Source organism: Rhinoraja longicauda, chromosome 5 (genome assembly GCF_053455715.1).
Source record: "Rhinoraja longicauda isolate Sanriku21f chromosome 5, sRhiLon1.1, whole genome shotgun sequence".
In the NCBI taxonomy this organism is placed as follows: Eukaryota; Metazoa; Chordata; class Chondrichthyes; order Rajiformes; family Arhynchobatidae; genus Rhinoraja; species Rhinoraja longicauda.
The window spans coordinates 85918547-85938271 of record NC_135957.1 but is presented as its reverse complement, the minus strand read 5'-3'; the positions used below and the strand labels follow the sequence as shown (position 1 = coordinate 85938271).

Below are 19725 nucleotides of genomic sequence, written 5' to 3'. Positions count from 1 at the left end.
CTGACTCCGCTATCATTAAGAGCTCTATCTAGCTCTCTCTTGAATGCATTCAGAGAATTGACCTCAACTGCCTTCTGAGGCAGAGAATTCCACAGATTCACAACTCTCTGACTGAAAAAGTTTTTCCTCATCTCAGTTCTAAATGGCCTACCCCTTATTCTTAAACTGTGGCCCCTTGTTCTGGACACGAGGGACAATTTACATCCATACCAAGCCAAGTAGCCTACAAACCTGCACGACTTTGGAGTGTGGGAGGAAACCGGAGCACCCAGAGAAAACCCACGCAGGTCACGGGGAGAACGTACAAACTCTGTACTGACAGCTCCCATAGTCGGGAAGGAACCCGGGTCTCTTTCCTTTGACTGGATAGCACGCGTCAAAAGCTTTTCACTGTACACATGACAATAAACTCAATAAACTAAACTGTTCCTGGTGTAATGAGGTGCATTGATCTGATCTTAATCCTGATCAACTTTGGGTTCCGGTGAAGCAAAGCATTATTTACAATTCTCACGTTTATTTACGGGTTGCCCCCGTCTCAGCAAACTCTCTGGCCCCGAAACCCTCAGCTCATCCTCAATCACCCCTGACGTTCATTGTTATCAACAACTAGAACAAGTGGACCCATTGGGCCCAAACCTCTCCTGCATTGGTGCAGCACCCTCTCCTCCCTCCCTCCCTCCCTCCCTCCCCTTCCTCCTCCCTCACCCCCTCCCTCCCTAGGATATAAATTTAAACTTTAAAACGTGAATAACTTAAAAAATATAACACTGATTTCAATGAAACTTCTTCCATTAGCACCAAATGGACGACGGTGAGTAAGGTGGGGCCTAACATTGTCGCGCTATCGTGTACCGTTTTGGCTGTAGTTCAGGAACAAACAGACGAGAGTTGTAGTCTATAGATGACAGCTGTGCTTCAGGGTGCAGGCATTTGTTTCGAGCGGTCGGTGCTTGCGTGCAGAAACAGGGTTGTGGTGCTGACACTCTGTAGGCCGCAGCCAGACAGTATGTGGAGTTTAGTGAGCAACAGCCTGCCCCGACAGATGCCAGTGACCTACTGCTGCTGCACCACAGAGAGAGCACCCTAACACCCTGCGTCTCTGTGCAACTGTACGGAGGCAGAGAGGGGAGAGCTCTTCAGCGGGTCGTCCGCAGAGCCCAGATGACCATTGGGGTACAGCCCCCAGCCCTGGAGGACATCTGATCGTTTCGAGAGGAGATCTTATCGAAACGTATAAGATTATTAAGGGGTTAGAAACATAGAACAATAGAAAATAGGTGCAGGAGTAGGCCATTGTGAGATCTGTTTTTAGTTAAGCTTAGTTAAGCTTAGTATATGACTGATGCTACATGCCCATTTAACCACAAGGACAATGGGTTATTTTATTTCAATACTGCGTTTATTGATACAAGGCAGACTGAGTGGTACAAAGTGCCGATGATTCAGTTAGACGGAACTTTTCCCCCAAAGGTTCTTTCTTGATAAAATAATTGGAAATGCCAAAAGTTTGAACGCACATTGGTCAAACTTTATTGATTGCATTTAGTTGCCTTGAACATTTTATTTATAATCTTCTACCAAATGTTGTTAGTTAATAGATGAAATTCATTAGCATTAGAGGCTAACACTATCCTACACACACTAGGGACAATTGCAGACTGCTGACGACATATCTTTTCACTGTACCTCAGTACACGTGGCAATAAACTAAACTAAACAGATGACACCAAGTCTGAAGAAGGGTCTCAACCTGAAATGCTGGGTCTCACCCATCCCTTCTCTCTTTTCTCTGCCTCAGAAGGCAGTGGAGGCCAATTCTCTGAATGCATTCAAGAGAGAGCTAGATAGAGCTCTTAAGGATAGCGGAGTCAGGGGGTATGGGGAGAAAGCAGGAACGGGGTACTGATTGAGAATGATCAGCCATGATCATATTGAATGGTGGTGCTGGCTCGAAGGGCCGAATGGCCTACTCCTGCATCTATTGTCTATTGTCTATCACATCTACAACGCACGCTACCTCAGGAAGGCCAGCAGCCTCTGCAAGGCCAGCAGCCTCTGCACACACGCCCCATGCCACCGTCTGTGTGAACCCCTGCCGTCCAGCAGACAGTACAAGGCCTTCTTGAGGGCCAGAGGAAACGCAAGGCCCGGGCTACCTCCACTCCCACCGCAGCACCCATCCACTTGTGCCCTACGTGTGGGCGTGCCTTCCGGGCCCGGATTGGCCTCACCAGTCACTTCCGGACCCACAGTCACCAATCCGCAGCGGTAGAGTTGCTGCCTTGCAGCGAATGCAGCGCCGGAGACTCAGGTTCGATCCTGACTACGGGCGCCGTCTGTACGGGGTTTGTACGTTATCCCCGTGACCTGCGTGGGTTTTCTCCGAGATCTTCGGTTTCCTCCCACACTCCAAAGACGTGCAGGTTTGTTGGTTAATTGGCTGGGCAAATGTAAAAATTGTCCCTAGTGTGTGTAGGATAGTGTTAATGTGCGGGGATCGCTGGGCGGCACGGACCCGGTGGGCCGAAGGGCCTGTTTCCGCGCTGTATTTCCGAATCTAAAATCTAAATCTAAATCCTCCAACTGGAAGTGAAGTCATATAAGTAGTATAAGCAGTCTGAAGAAGGGTCTCGACCCGAAACGTCGCCCATTCCTTCTCTCCCGAGATGCTGCCTGACCCGCTGAGTTACTCCAGCATATTGTGAATAAATACCTTGGAAGTGAAGTCATGGTCATCTTCCAAACCGAAGGACGAACAACAAGAAGGCCTTCTACGCCCGCACCTCCAGAATGAGAAACAGCTTTATCCCCAGAGCTGAATCAGTTTGCTAAGCAGCCCCCATAATCTGTCTTTGCCCTCCTAACCATCTGGCACAACTGACTTAATCACATCACAGTGACAGCTGTGGTAATATTTAATCTCAGTTTACATGGACCTATTTGCACTTTTACCTCATTTTTTATTTTTTATTTTTTACCTTGTATATTTATTTTTATAGCATCGATACGGAGGTTGCAATCTTAATCTCGTTGTTCTTGTACAATGACAATAAAGATATATTATTATTATTATTATCATTAATTTTGGGCCCCATATCTGAGGAAGGATGTGCTGGCTCTGGAGAGGGTCCAGAGGAGGTTTACGAGAACCATCCCAGGAATGAGTGGGTTAACATATGATGAGCTGTACAGTTTTGGTCTCCTAATCTGAGGAAAGACATTCTAGCCTTAGAGGGAGTGCAGAGAAGGTTCACCAGATTGATCCCTGGGATGGCAGGACTTTCATATGAAGAAAGATTGGATAGACTAGGCTTGTACTCGCTGGAATTTAGAAGACTGAGGGGGGATCTTATTGAAACATATAAAATTCTTAAGGGGTTGGACAGGCTAGATGCGGGAAGATTGTTCCCGATGTTGGGGAAGTCCAGAACCAGGGGTCACAGCTTAAGGATAAGGGGAAGTCTTTTAGGACCGAGATGAGAAAACATTTCTTCACACAGAGAGTGGTGAGTCTGTGGAATTCTCTGCCACAGAAGGTAGTTGAGGCCAGTTCATTGGCTATATTTAAGAGGGAGTTAGATGTGGCCCTTGTGGCTAAAGGGATCAGGGGGTATGGAGAGAAGGCAGGTACGGGATACTGAGCTGGATGATCAGCCATGATCATATTGAATGGCGGTGCAGGCTCGAAGGGCCGAATGGCCTACTCCTGCACCTATTTTCTATATTTTCTATGTTTCTATGAGCGTTTGTCGGCACTGGGCCTGTACTCGCTGGAGTTTAGAAGGATGAGAGGGGACCTCAGTGAAACGTACAGAATAGTGAGCGGCCTGGATAGAGTGGATGTGGGGAGGATGTTTCCACTAGTGGGAGAGTCTAGGACTAGAGGCCACAGCCTCAGAATAAAAGGACGTTCCTTTAGGAAGGAGATGAGGAGGAATTTCTTCAGTCAGAGGGTGGTGAATCTGTGGAATTCATTGCCACAGACGGCTGTGGAGGCCACAAGTCAGTGGATATTTTTAAGACAGAGATAGACAGATTCTTGATTAGTGTTGGTGTCAGGGGTTATGGTGAGAAGGCAGAAGAATGGGTTACAAACTTTTTGTAAACTTTGTGGCAAACCCTTTGTGCACTTTGTACACACAAACAAACAATTTCACTGCAGCGAGCCAGGTACAAGTGACAATGGAGAATTATCGTCGTTATCTAAGACGTGTCTCAGAGCTCATGTACAGTGATACTTACACTGCGCTCTCTACAAACAAGGTGCAGGAACCTGTAAACTGTAACGTCTAAGTTCAGGAACAGCTTCCTGTTTGTTTGTTTCTGAACTACAGCCAAAACGGTACACGATAGCGCGACAATGTTAGGCCCACCTTACTCACCGTCGTCCCTCTGGTGCTAATGGAAGAGGTTTCATTGAAATCGGTGTTATACTTTTAAAGCTATTCACATTTTAAAGTTTTCTATCTATCTCCTAGGGAGGGGGGGGAGGGAGGATGAGGGGGGTTGAGGGGGGAGCGGGGAGGGGAGAGGGAGGGGAAGGAGGGAGGGGTGGTGAGGAGAGGGGGTGGAGGGGGGAGCGAAGGAGAGGAGGGAGGGGAAGGAGGGAGGGGGGTGAGGAGAGGGGGTGGAGGGGGGTGAGGAGAGAGGGTGGAGGGGGGAGGTGGAGGGGAGGGAGGATGAGGAGAGAGGGTGGAGGGGGAGGGGAGAGTGGAGGGGAGGAGGGAGGGGAAGGGGGGTGAGGTGAGGGGGTGGAGGGGTAGAAGGGAGGGGTGAGGGGGGGGGATAGGGAGGGGGGAGGGGGAGGAGAGGGTGCTGCACCAATGCAGGAGAGGTTTGGGCCCAACGGGTCCACTTGGTCTAGTTATACTTATTAATGCACTATTGTTGTGTGTTTGTTCTTATGTGTACATACAGTATGTGTGCGTGTATATCTGTGTAAGGTCATGTCATAAGTGATAGGAGTAGATGTGTATGTGAGTATGTGTATACACACACACACTGAACTGTGTTTCTTGTTTATCATATTGTTTACAGAGCGTAATGTTTACAGACTCTCTTGTCATCGTGTGGTCCAGCCATAGTTCTATCTGGGGCCGCACGACAATAAAACACTCTTCAGTCTTGACTCTACTCTTTTTTAGTCTAGTTTAGTTTAGTAATACAGCGCGGAAACAGGCCCTTCGGCCCACCGGGTCCGCGCCGACCAGCGATCCCCGCACACTAACACTATCCTACACACACTAGGGACATTTTTTTAAACATTTACCAAGCCAATTAACCTACAAACCCGCATGTCTTTGGAGTGTGGGAGGAAACCGAAGATCTCGGAGAAAACCCACGCAGGTCACGGGGAGAAGGTACAAACTCCGTACAGACGGCTCCCGTAGTCGGGATGGAACCCGGGTCTCCGGCGCTGCATTCGCTGTGAGGCGGCAACTCTACCGCTGCGCCACTGTGCCACCCTGAAACGACGTGTTGAATTGCACTGTACCTCTGTACATGTGGCATTAAAGTTCCGATGCAACCATTGGTCTCTAAACCTCCCTTCCATTCTTTCTCTCTTCCCTCCTTTCCAAAGATGCATAATCCATTACGGAGCTTTTTTAATCATTTGCAATAACATCATACGTGATAGGAGAGGAATTAGGCCATTCGGCCCATCGAGTCTACTCCGCCATTCAATCATGGCTGATCTATCTCTCCCTCCTAACCCCATTCTCCTGCCTTCTGCCCGTAATCCCTGACGCCCGTACTGATCAAGAATCTGTCTATCTCTGCCTTAAAAAAATACCCAAACATTTGGCCTCCACAGACAAAACATTACTGTTCATTGCCAACTTTTGTGAAACAACTTGCCATGTCTTTGCTACATTCATTCTGCAATGATCTACATTGTTGTTTGGTCACCTAAATCCTGGTGGAAATGAAGGGGTGTTTGGCCTTGATACAGTGCTGCACGTTTATGTTGGGCTCAAGGTTGCTGTGGCTGCACGTTTATGTTGGGCTCAAGGTTGCCGGTGGTGGGGCTGCTCAGGAATAAAAGTCAAAACCTGACCCAGATCCAACATCCAATCTGACACAACCTAGTCTGAAGGTGCTGGTTCCAGTTAACCTTTAGTCAGGTTTAACATGCATGCAGGTGCAGCAGGCAGTGAAGAAAGCGAATGGTATGTTGGCATTCATAGCGAGGGAATTTGAGTATAGGAGCAGGGAGGTTCTGCTGCAGTTGTACAGGGCATTAGTGAGACCGCACCTGGAGTATTGCGTACAGTTTTGGTCTCCTAATCTGAGGAAAGACATTCTTGCCAGATTGATTCCTGGGATGGCAGGACTTTCATATGAAGAAAGACTGGATAGACTCGGCTTGTACTCGCTGGAATTTAGAAGATTGAGGGGGGATCTTATAGAAACTTACAAAATTCTTAAGGGGTTGGACAGGCTAGATGCAGGAAGATTGTTCCCGATGTTGGGGAAGTCCAGAACAAGGGGTCACAGTTTAAGGATAAGGGGGAAGTCTTTTAGGACCGAGATAAGAAAGTTTTTTTCCACACAGAGAGTGGTGAATCTGTGGAATTCTCTGCCACAGAAGGTAGTTGAGGCCAGTTCATTTGCTATATTTAAGAGGGAGTTAGATGTGGCCCTTGTGGCTAAAGGGATCAGGGGGTATGGAGAGAAGGCAGGTACGGGATACTGAGTTGGATGATCAGCCATGATCATATTGAATGGCGGTGCTGGCTCGAAGGGCCGAATGGCCTACTCCTGCACCTATTTTCTATGTTTCTATGTAACACAAGCTGTGACACCAATAAATCTCAAGGAGGGGTTGGCACAGCGGCAGAGTCACATAGTAACATATCGTGGAAACAGGCCCTTCTGCCCAACGTGCCCACACCAGCCAACATGTCCCATCTACACTAGTCCCACTTGCCTGCGTTTTTCTCCATCTCCCACCAAAACCTCTCCTACCCATGTAGCTGTCTGACAGTTTCTTAAATGTTGGGATAGTCCCAGATATATCTAGAGCTGCTGCCTCACAGTGCCAGAGACCCGGGTTCGATCTACGGGTGCTGTCTGTGCGGAGTTTGTACGTGCTCCCCGTGACCTGCGTGGGTTTTCTCCGAGATCTTTGTTTCCAAACACGTACATGTTTGTAGGTTAAATGGCTTGATATCAATGTATAAATGTCAAATTGTCCCTCGTGTGTGCAGGGTAGTGTTAATGCGCAGGGATCGCTGGTCGGTGCGGACTCGATGGGCCGAAGGGCCTGTTTCCACGCTCTATCTCTAATCTGAACTAAACTGCCTCCTCATAAGTTCATAGATTCTAGGAACGGAATAGGGCCATTCGGCCCATCAAGTCTACTCTGCCATTCAATCATGGCTGATTTATCTCTCCCTCCAAACCCCATTCTCCTGCCTTCTCCCCGTAACCTCTGACACCTGTACTAATCAAGAATCTATCTATCTCTGCCTTAAAAATATCCACTGACTTGTGGCCTCCACAGCCGTCTGTGGCAATGAGTTCCACAGATTCACCACCCTCTGACTAAAGAAATTCCTCCTCATCTCCTTCCTAAAGGAACGTCCTTTAATTCTGAGGCTGTGGCCTCTGGTCCTCGACTCTTCTCTGTGGCAGAGAATTCCACAAACTCACAACTCTCTGGGTGAAAACGTTTCTTCTCACCTCAGTTTTAAATGGCCCCCCCTTTATTCTTAGACTGTGGCCCCTGATTCTGGGAAAACCATAGTCATGTATTCGGTCTGTAGATGGGTCCCTACCTGAAACATCACCTATTTATTATACTGAGGAGGAACTGGCACAAAGGCCATCTCCTGGTTGGGGAATTGATCATGATAGGCGGTGATACTAACCACTATGCTAACAGGGAACCTATCCGTCCTCTATCCAATTCTATTCTATTCTAACCTATCCAATTAGAGATAGATAGATTCTTGATTAGTGTGGGTGTCAGGGGTTATGGGGACAAGGATGGGGTTAGGAGGGAAAGATAGATCAGCCATGATTGAATGGCGGAGGAGTAGTCTTGATGGGCCGAAAGGCCTAATTCTGCTCCTTTATCCTATGAGCAAAGAGGTCCTTCTGCAGTTGTACAGGGCCCTAGTGAGACTGCACCTGGACTACTGTGTGCAGTTTTGGGCTCCAAATTTGAGGAAGGATATTCTTGCTATTGAGGGCGTGCAGCGTAGGTTTACTAGGTTAATTCCCGGAATGGCGGGACTGTCATATGTTGAAAGACTGGAGTGGCTAGGCTTGTATACACTGGAATTTAGAAGGATGAAAGGAGATCTTATCGAAACGTATAAGATTATTAAGGGATTGGACATGTTAGAGGCAGGAAACATGTTCCCAATGTTGGGGGAGTCCAGAACAAGGGGCCACAGTTTAAGAATAAGGGGTAGGCCATTTAGAACAGAGATGATGGAAAAACTTTTTCAGTCAGAGAGTTGTAAATCTGTGGAATTCTCTGCCTCAGAAGGTAGTGAGGGCCAATTCTCTGAATGCATTCAAGAGAGAGCTAGATAGAGCTCGTAAGGATAGTGGAGTCAGGGGGTATGGGGAGAAGGCAGGAACGGGGTACTGATTGAGAATGATCAGCCATGATCACATTGAATGGCGGTGCTGGCTCGAAGGGCCGAATGGCCTCCTCCTGCACCTATTGTCTATTGTCTATTGAGTAACTTAAACCAAACCAAACCAATCCAATCCAAATTAAACTAAATATATAGATATTAAATCCACAATGTAAAAACCTAAATCCAATTAATTTAACGTTAACTGGGGAGTAAGTTGACTAGAGTCATAGAGTGATACAGCGTGGAAACAGGTCCGTCGGCTTAACTTGCCCACACCGGCCAACATGTCCCAGCTACACTAGTCCCACCTGCCTGCGTTTGGCCCATATCCCTCCAAACCTGTCCTATACATGTACCTGTCCAACTTTTTCTTTAACTTTGGGATGGTCCCAGCCTCAACTACCTCCTCTGGCAGCTCGTTCCATACACACACTCACCACCCTCTGTGAGAAAACGTTACCCCTCAGATTCCTATTAAATCTTTTACACGTCACCTTAAACCTATGTCCTCTGGTCCTCGATTCCCCTACTCTGGGTAAGAGATTCTGTGCATCTACCCAATCTATTCCTCTCGAGATTTTGTACACCTCCGTACGATCTCCCATCATCCTCCTGCGCTCCAGGGAATAGAGTCCCAGCCTGCTCAACCTCTCCCTACAGCTCACACCCTCTAGTCCTGGCAGCATCCTCGTAAATCTTCTCTGTACCCTCCCCGCCAAGACAAGTGGACATGTAGAAGTCTCTGAGCGACACATTCTCACCAGCCTGGGTCATGAGGTCTTTGATGTATCCTCTGATTCTGTCCGCACCCACAGATTCCCAGAAGTCCAACACGGTGTGCAGAGCCAAGATGGCCGTGTAGTCTTTCAAGCCTGAAATAAGATTCAAGAAATGTAATGCAGCCAACTCTGGCGACCGTGAAATTACTGCCAAACACACGGAGCTTTTTGAAGCAGTTTACAATTTGCAATTCAAAATGAAATAGTGTCGGACATAAATGACCTATTTGTCCTTTGTAGTCAGGCAATGTAGGGGAACCATAAATCAATTCTGAATTAAAAGGTTAGGGGATAAAGAAAACTGCTGATGCTGGTCTAAATCGAAGGTAGGCGCAAAATGCTGGAGTAACACAGCGGGCCAGGCAGCATCTCGGGAGAGAAGGAATGGGAGACGTTTCGGGTCGAGACCCTTCTTCTTCAGGTTGTCGGTTCAGAAGGGTCTCGACCCGAAACGTCACCCATTCCTTCTCTCCCGAGATGCTGCCTGGCCCGCTGAGTTACTCCAGCCTTTTGTGCCTACCTCTGAATTAAACGGTTTTCAATTAGCAACACTGCATAAAATATGAAGGGCATAGGTGTTGTCAAGCTGGAAAGGGTACAGAGAAGATTTACGAGGATGTTGCCAGGACTAGAGGGTGTCGGAAGCCCGCAGGCCCCTGGGTGGGGGCCGACATCGGGACCTCCGGCAGCGGCAGAGGCAGCGTGTTCACCCGCCCCGAATCGCGGGGCTTGGGTCGGCCCGCCGCGGACCTTTCACCGTCCGGCGCGGCCTGGAATAGGCCACGGGATTTTCACCGTCCAGCGGGGGCTTCAATGTCAGGAGCCCCGACCGCCCCGAAGTGGCAACTCCAACAGCCTGACCGCGGGAGAAGACGGCAGGGGAAGAGAAAAGACATTCTGGCCTTCCATCACAGTGAGGGGGGACTGGAGGAGACTCACTGTGATGGATGTTTCTTTTTGTTTGGTGTTAGTTGTGATTGTATGTGTTATTGCATTTTTATTGATTAATCTTATTGGTCGTATTGTTTAACTGTGGGTAATGTTTCATTTCACTACACATTTATGTGTATGTGACAAATAAACGACTATTGACTATTGACTATTGACTATGGGGAGAGGTTGAGTAGGCTGGGTCTCTATTCCTTGGAGCGCAGGAGGATGAGGGGTGATCTTATAGAGGTGTACAAAATCATGAGAGGAAAGGATTGGGTAGACGCACAGAGTCTTTTACCCAGAGTAGGGGAATTGAGGACTGGGGGACATAGACAATAGGTGCAGGAGGAGGTCATTTGGCCCTTCGAGCCAGCACCGTCATTCAATGTGAACATGGCTGATCATTCTCAATCAGTACCCCGTTCCTGCCTTCTCCCCATTCCCCCTGACTCCGCTATCCTTAAGAGCTCTATCTAACTCTCTCGAATGCAGAGAGCTTGGTTTAAAGTGAAGGGGAAAAGATTTCATGGGAATCCGAGAGGTAACTTTTTCACACAGAGGGTGGTGGGTGTATGGAACGAGCTGCCAGAGGAGGTAGTTGAGGCTGGGACTATCCCAACATTTAAGAAACAGTTGGACAGATACATGGATAGGACAGGTTTGGAGGGATATGGACCAAGCGCAGGCAAGTGGGACTAGGGTAGCTGGGACATTGTTGGCATCAGCCATGATCACATTGAATGGCGGTGCTGGCTCGAAGGGCCGAATGGCCTCCTCCTGCACCTATTGTCTATTGTCTTCCTTGTATTCTGAGGCCTAGACTCTCTGAGAGAGGGGTGGTTGAGAGGTGGAGGTAGACTGACAACATTTAAAAGACATTTGGCCAGGCACATGGATAAGAAAGGCCTGTGGTCGTAGAGTCCCCGAGTCAGGGGGTATGGGGAGAAGGCAGGAACGGGGTACTGATTGAGAATGATCAGCCATGATCACGTTAAATGGCGGTGCTGGCTCGAATGGCCTACTCCTGCACCTATTGTCTATTGTCCCCGTGACCGCGTGGGTTTTCTCTGGGTGCTCCGGTTTCCTCCCACACAAAAAAGGCGTACAGATTTTCTTGGCTAATTGGCTTGGTGTAAGTGTGAATTGTCCCTAGTGTGTGTGTAGGATAGTGTTAGTGTGCGGGGATCGCTGGTCGGCGTGGACCCGGTGGGCCGAAGGGCCTGTTTCAGCGCTGCATCTCTGAAACTAAACTAAACTCAAGGCGATCTCAGGCATGAGTGAGTGGATTGCACTCTGTTCTTTACTGCATGAAAAAGACACATGACCTCCAAATGAGCTCGAAGCTGGAAGAACTCCAACACATTGAAGTTCAAGATGCGGGCAACTTGACAACGACTGGGAATGCAGTTCCCAGCCTCTGAGGCCAAGGTTGTGGCTGCAGAAGGTGCATCTTTCAATGAGAACCCCCTGGCTGATGCACAGGAAGCATTTGGTGCTCTGTGTTTACATTGAAGGACAGTGAGAGACCCGGGTAGAGTGGATGTGGAGAGGATGTGCGGGAAAATAACTGCAGGTGCTGGTTCAAATCGAAAGTAGACACAAAATGCTGGAGTAACTCAGCGGGTCAGGCAGCATCCGGGAGAGAAGGAATGGGTGAAGGTTCGTGGTCGATACCCTTCTTCAGACTGATAGGAACATAGAAACGTAGGAAAAAAGGGCAGGAGGCCATTCGGCCCTTCGAGCCAGCACTGCCATTCATTGCGATCATGGCTGATCATCCACAATCAATAACCCGTTCCTGCCTTCTCCCCATACCCCTTGATTCCACTAGCCCCTAGAGCTCTATCTAACTCTCTCTTAAATCCATCCAGTGATTTGGCCTCCACTGTCCTCTGTGGCAGAGAATTCCACAAATTCACAACCCTCTGGGCGAAAAAGTTTTTTCTCACCTCAGTTTCAAATGGCCTCCCCTTTATTGTAAGACTGTGGCCCCTGGTTCTGGACTCGCCCAACATTGGGAACATTTTTCCTGCATCTACGTTGTCCATGGTGGTGAATCTGTGGGATTCATTGCCACAGACGGCTGTGGAGGCCAAGTCAGTGGATATTTTTAAGGCGGAGATAGATAGATTCTTGATTTGTACGGGTGTCAGAGGTTACGGGGAGAAGGCAGGAAAATGGGGTTGAGAGGGAAAGATAGATCAGCCACGATAGAATGGCAGAGTGGACTTGATGGGCCGAATGGCCTAATCCTGCTCCTGAATTTTCAGTCAATTCTAAGATGTAGCACAACAGGAAGGGATTTTGCTTCCTGAAACCCATCTGTTGTGAGACAAACTGCTCTCTCGTGCCATTTGAAAAGTCACGGAGATTTAAATGCAAAGGGACCTGTGCCTCTGACAAAACAATCCACGCGCCACTGGAACTCACGGCATCGTGTGGAAGATAATGCAGGCCGACGACCCGCTGAAGCAACAGAATCATCGCATGACACACACAAAATGCTGGAGAAACTCAGCGGGACAGGCAGCATCTCAGGAGAGAAGGAATGGGTGACGTTTCGGGTCGAGACCTTATCTGAAGAAGTGGTCTCGACCCGAAACGTCACCCAATCCAAATTGATTGAGAGGTGAATATAATTATATCAGCCGTCGCATACAACAAAACATCCGTCAACATTTCCGTCACCTCCAACGGGACCCCACCACTGGCCATATCTTCCCATCCCCTCCCCTTTCTGCGTTCCGCAGAGACCGTTCCCTCCGTAACTCCCTGGTCCACTCGTCCCTTCCTACCCAAACCACCCCCTCCCCGGGCACTTTCCCCTGCAACCGCAGGAGATGCAACACCTGTCCCTTTACCTCCCCCTCAACTCCATGCAAGGACCCAAACAGTCTTTCCAGGTGAGACAGAGGTTCACCTGCACCTCCTCCAACCACATCTATTGTATCCGCTGTTCCATTCGTCAACTTCTCTACATCGGCGAGACCAAACCCAGGCTCGGCGATCATGTCGCTCAACACCTTCACTCAGTCCGTCTTAACCAACCTGATCTCCAGGTGGCTCAGCACTTCAACTCCCCCTCCCACTCCCAGTCTGACCTTTCTGTCCTGGGCCTTCTCCATTGTCAGAGTGAGGCCCAGCACAAATTGGAGGAATAGCACCTCATATTTCGCTTGGGTAGTTTACACCCCAGAGGTATGAACATTGACTTCTCCAACTTCAGATAGTCCCCGCTTCCCCTCTCTATCCATCCCCTCCTCCTTCCCAGTTCTCCCACCAGTCTTCCTGTGTCCGACTACATCCTATCTTTGTCCCGCCCCCTCCCCTGATATCAGTCTGAAGAAGGGTCTCGACCCGAAACGTCACCCATTCCTTCTCTCCAGAGATGCTGCCTGACCCGCTGAGTTACTCCAGCATTTTGTGTCTACCTTTGGTGTAAATCTGCATCTGCAGTTCCTTCCTACACTGAATTAATGTATGACCTGCTATGGGATGTTTTATGTCGGGCCTACAAGCCTTCTCACCAGACAAGAAGTAGCCCAGAAATAAACTTTTGTCTCTCACCTTCAATCTGTGACCTCCAGTCTTTGACATTTCCGCCCTGCGAGCAAGGTTCTTGCTGTCTCCCCTATCTAGCCTCATGATTCTATTTACTCCGACAATTAAATGGTTATATATAATGTTATGCATCCGCTTACTGTGGATTGTAATCATGTATTGTCTAGTTTAGTTTAGTTTGGAGCTACAGCGCGGAAACAGGCCCTTCGGCCCACCGGGTCCGCGCCGTCCAGCGATCCCCGCACACTAACACTATCCTACACCCACTAGTGACAATTTACATTAATACCGAGCCAATTATCCTACAAACCTGCACGTCTTTGGAGTAAGCTCAAGTTCTCGGAGAAAACCCACGCAGGTCACGGGGAGAACGTACAAACTCCGTACAGACGGCGCTCGTAGTTGGGATTGAACCCGGGTCTCTGTTTTTCACTGGACATGTGACAATAAACTAAACTCAACTTATTTGTAACAATTGAAGACAATTTATACAAAGATACCGTACACTTTTCAGGTGCTGTTTTGAAATGTTTGATGATGACCATTTTGATATTGTGATAAGTAATTGCTGGAGATCCGGGTTCCATCCCGACTACGGGCGCTGTCTGTACGGAGTTTGTACCTTCTCCCCGTGACCGCGTGGGTTTTCTCCGGGTGCTCCGGATTCCTGCCACACTCCAAAGACGTGCAGGTTTGTAGGTTAATTGGAATCGGTAACATCGTAAGTTGTACCTAGTGTAGTGTAGGATAGTGTTAATGTGCGGGGATCGCTGGTTGGCGTGTACTTCATAAGTGACAGGAGTAGAATTAGGCCATTCGGCCCATCGAGTCTACTCCGCCATTCAATCATGGCTGATCTATCTCTCCCAAGATACGGTGCTTTTGCCAGGAAGAGATGGAGAAATAAAAACCTTGTTCTAGTCGAATGGTGGAGTGGTCACAAGAAACCAAGTCACAAGGGCGGTCACAGTGGTGCAGTGGTAGAGTTGCTGCCTTACAGCAAATGCAGCACGGAGACCCGGGTTCCATCCCGACTACGGGGGCTGTCTGTACGGAGTTTGTACGTTCTCCCCGTGACCTGCGTGGGTTTTCTCCGAGATCTTCGGTTCCCTCCCACACTCCAAAGACGTGCAGGTTTGTGGGTTAATTGGCTTGGCAAATGTAGAAATTGTCCCTAGTGGGTGTAGGATAGTGTTAGTGTGCGGGGATCGCCGGTCGGCACGGACCTGGTGGGCCGAAGGGCTTGTTTTCCGCGCTGTATCTCTAAACTAAACTAAACTAAAGGCTTCTTTGTTGTGTAATGAATTGCATTAAAAAAGGACCGACTTCCCTTCAAAGAGATCAAAGCACAGCGTATGGATGAGCAGAGGGATGATGGTGGATTTTGAGCGTGGCACGGTGGCTCAGCGGTGGAGATGCTTAAAGCAGAAATGTAATGGAGATGTTGGGGCCAAGTTTCGTTTCAAACACACCTTCAACTTCCTGGAACACCCTCCAATTCCACTACACCTCTCAAATAATCTCCAGGAATGTGAACCAAAGCTCAATCTAAATTAATCTGTTCATTTTCCACCAACGCCCTCAATGAACAATCATCCACCTTAAACCTGAGTCGGAAGAAATGAAGGGTCTCGACCCGAAACGTCACCCATTCCTTCTCTCCAGAGATGCCACCTGACCCGCTGAGTTACTCCAGCACTTTGTGCTCCAGGTATAGTGAAAAGCTTTTGTTGCGTGCTATCCAGTCATAAGGTCATATGTGATCGGAGTAGAATTAGACCCTTCGGCCCACCAAGTCTCCTCCACCATTCAATCATGGCTGATCTATCTCTCCCCCCAACCCCATTCTCCTGCCTTCTCCCCGTGTAACCCCTGACACCCGTACTAATAGAAACATAGAAAATAGGTGCAGGAGGAGGCCATTCGGCCCTTCGAGCCATCACCGTCATTCAATACGATCATGGCTGATCATCGAAAATCAGTACCCTGTTCCTGCTTTCTCCCCGTATCCCTTGATTCCGTTAGCCCCAAGAGCTAAATCTAACTCTCTGGAAAGCATCCAATGAATTGGCCTCCACTGCCTTCTGTGCCAGAGAATTCCACAAATTCACAACTCTCTGGGTGAAAAAGCTTTTCCTCATCTCAGTCCGAAATGGCCTCCCCTTTATTCTTAAACCGTGACCCCTGGTTCTGGAATCTATCTATCTCTGCCTTAAAGTCTGAAGAAGGGTCTCGACCCAAAACGTCCCCCATTCCTTCTCTTCAGAGACGCTGCCTGACCCGCTGAGTTACTCCAGCACCCTGTGAAACGTCACCTATCCATGTTCTCCACAGATGCTGCCTGACCTGATGAGTTACTCCAGCACTCTGTGAAACGTCACCTATCCATGTTCTCCACAGATGCTGCCTGACCCGCTGAGTTACTCCAGCACTCTGTGAAACGTCACCTATCCATGTTCTCCACAGATGCTGCCTGACACGCTGAGTTACTCCAGCACTCTGTGAAACGTCACCTATCCATGTTCTCCACAGATGCTGCCTGACACGCTGAATTACTCTGGCATCTTGTGTTACCTGTCCAGATGTAGTCCGAACTGAAGCCAAAGCCAAATCCATGTGAAACTACGAGTGGCCTGAAGGAACGTTGTTGTTCTGCTTTGACGTACATGAAAGCACAGCCTTTGGGACTGCACAACCACTTATGACAGTTGGATGTGTAGTAATCAGCATCTAGAGTGCTAAGACACAAAATTATTATTGTAAGATAATTGTCAGGCAATAGACAATAAACAATAGACAACAGGTACATGAGTAGGCCATTCAGTCCTTCGAGCCAGCACCGCCATTCACTGTGATCATGGCTGATCATTCTCAATCAGTACCCCGTTCCTGCCTTCTCCCCATACCCCCTGACTCCGCTATCCTTAAGAGCTCTATCTAGCTCTCTCTTGAAAGCATTCAGAGAATTGGCCTCCATTACCTTCTGAGACAGAGAATTCCACAGATTCACAACTCTCTGACTGAAAAAGCTTTTCCTCATCTCAGTTCTAAATGGCCTACCCCTTTTTCTTAAACTGTGGCCCCTGGTTCTGGACTCCCCCAACATCGGGAACATGATTCCTGCCTCTAATGTGTCCAACCCCTTAATAATCTTGTATGTTTCAATAAGATCCCCTCTCATCCTTCTAAATTCCAGTGTATACAAGCCTAGTCGCTCCAGTCTTTCAACATTTGGCAGTCCTGCCATTCTGGGAATTAACCTATAGTCACGCCCTCAATAGCCAAAACATTATGACCACTGACAGGCAAAAGTGAATAACATTGATCATCTTGTTACAATGGCACCTGTCAAGGGGTGGGATATGTTAGGCAGCAAGTGAACAGTCAGTTCTTGAAGTTGATGTGTTGGATGCAGGAGAAATGGGCAGGAGTAAAGACCTGAGCGACTTTGACAAGGGCCAAATTGTTATGGCCAGACGACTGGGTCAGAGCATCTCTGAAACGGCAAGGCTTGTGGGGTGCTCCCGGTCAGCAGTGGTGAGTACCTACCGACAGTGGTCCGAGGAGGGACAAACCACAAACCGGCGACAGACAGGGTGTTGGGCACCCAAGGCTCATCGATGCGCGAGGGCAACGAAGGCTATCCCGTCTGGGCCGAACCGACAGAAGGTCGACTGTGGCACAAGTCACAGAAAATGTTAATGGTGGTCACGGGAGGAATGTGTCACAATACACAGTGCATCGCACCCTGCTGTGTATGGGGCTGCACACGGAGGACCAACAGCAAATTAGGCAGGTGGGCATAATGTTTTGGCTCATCAGGTCATAATGTTTTGGCCGATCGGTGTATACATTAGTTTTAGAGATACAGCTTGGAAACAAGCCCTTCTGCCCACCCTACAAGTACACGTGAAAATAAACTCAACTCAACTCACCCTGTCCGCACCGACCAGCGACCACCCACCCGTACACTAGTTCTATCCTACACACACTAAGGACAATTTACCGAAGCCAATTAACAAACCTGCACGTCTTTGGAGTGTGGGGGAAACCGAAGCGCCCGGAGTAAACCCACGCAGGTCATGGGGAGAACGTACAAACTCCGTACAGACAGCGCCCGTAGTCGGGATGGAACTCGGGTCTCTGGCGGGTCAATTTGACAGCAATATAATTGCGGTAAAAACGCAGTGAGGTAGCAGTTTTTAACATTTGAAATCAGCAACTGAGGCTTGCAAAAATATGTCAGGGAATTGGCAAGAGTAATAGGAAAGAAAACTGCAGATGCTGGTTCAAATCGAAGGTAGACACAAAGTGTTGGAGTAACTCAGCGGGTCAGGCAGCATCTCGGGAGAGAAGGAATGGGTGACGTTTCGGGTCGAGACCCTTCTGAACTGATAACCTTAGTCTTGACCCGAAACGTCGCCCATTCCTTATCTCCCGAGATGCTGCCTGACCCGCTGAGTTACTCCGGCATTTTGTGTGTACCTTGGTAAGAGTAATATCTATACAGAGGAACAACTTAAACACAGAAGACTCAATTAGCTTTATATAACCAGCACTTGCACCAGGAATGAGTGGGTGAACCTGTGATGAGCGTTTCTCGGCACTGCGCCTGTACTCGCTGGAGTTTAGAAGAATGAGGGGGGACCTCATTGAAACTTACGGAACAGTGAGCGCCCTGGATAGAGTGGATGTGGAGAGGATGTTTCCACTAGTGGGAGAGTCTAGGACCAGAGGCCACAGCCTCAGAATTAAAGTACCCTCTTTTAGGAAGGAGATGAGGAGGAATTTCTTTAGTCAGAGGGTGGTGAATCTGTGGAATTTGTTGCCACAGAAGGCTGTGGAGGCCACAAGTCAGTGGATATTTTTAAGGCAGAGAAAGATGGATTCGTGATTAGTACGGGTGTCAAGGGTTATAGGGAGAATGGAGTTAGGAGGGAGAGATAGATCAACCATGATTGAATGGTGTAGACACGATGGGCCGAATGGTCTAATTCTGCTCCCATCATTATGATCGTGAGCATCAGTTAAAATTATAATATGGATTTACTTGCCTGAGATTCAAATCCATAACACCAAGTGCATGGGCCCCATCAATGAGAACCTTTGTTCCCCTGTCAAACGCAGAACAGATTTAATGTCAAATCATTGTTGCTAATTCTGTCTGAATTACATTTATTTGGTTTATATATTTATAAGAAAACTGGATGAATGGTGGAAAGAAATTGCACACTAAGATCAGAATTATCTTTGGATAACACATTGACCCAGAAGATCTTTCCCACAGCACTAAAAATAGATGGCAGCAAATTAAAAATAGAGCAAAGTAAAACTACATCCATTTCTGGGATTTTTATTGGACCTTGGGAAATTCAGTCTCTGACTGCCAGCTGGATTTTCACTATCATAAGAAGCATAGTTACAGTGGGTCGGGACTAGGGTTGCCAACTGTCCTGTATTAGCCGGGACATCCAGTATTGTGGGCTAAATTGGTTTGTCCCGAGCGGGACTGCCCTTGTCCCGTATTAGGCCCGGGGGGGGGGGCTCTAGGCCCGGACACTGTAGGCCCGGACAGCGTAGGCCCGGACAGCGTAGGCCCGGACAGCATAGGCCCGGACAGCGTAGGCCCGGACAGTATAGGCCCGGACAGTGTAGGCCCGGACAGTGTAGGCCCAGGCAGTGTAGACCTGGACACGTTAGGTCCGGACAGTGTAGGCCCAGACAGTGTAGGTCCAAACGGTGTAGGCCCGGACAGTGTAGGTCCGGAGAGTGTAGGCCCAGACAGTGTAGGCCCAGACAGTGTAGGCCCGGACAGTGTAGGGCCGGACAGTGTAGGCCCGGATGCCCGGGCA

General features: G+C 48.6%; 1 protein-coding gene across 1 annotated transcript in view; it reads right to left on the bottom strand.

Moving 5' to 3' along the window:
• The window catches only part of LOC144594076 (uncharacterized), a 67463-nt gene that overhangs the window by 8347 nt on the left and 39391 nt on the right, over positions 1-19725 (bottom strand). The window contains exons 9-11 of the mRNA XM_078400263.1: positions 18928-18987; positions 16448-16611; positions 9362-9472 (exon numbers count right to left, since the gene is read on the bottom strand). Coding sequence (XP_078256389.1) covers positions 9362-9472; positions 16448-16611; positions 18928-18987 — 335 coding nt within the window. The remainder of the gene's footprint in view (positions 1-9361; positions 9473-16447; positions 16612-18927; positions 18988-19725) is intronic.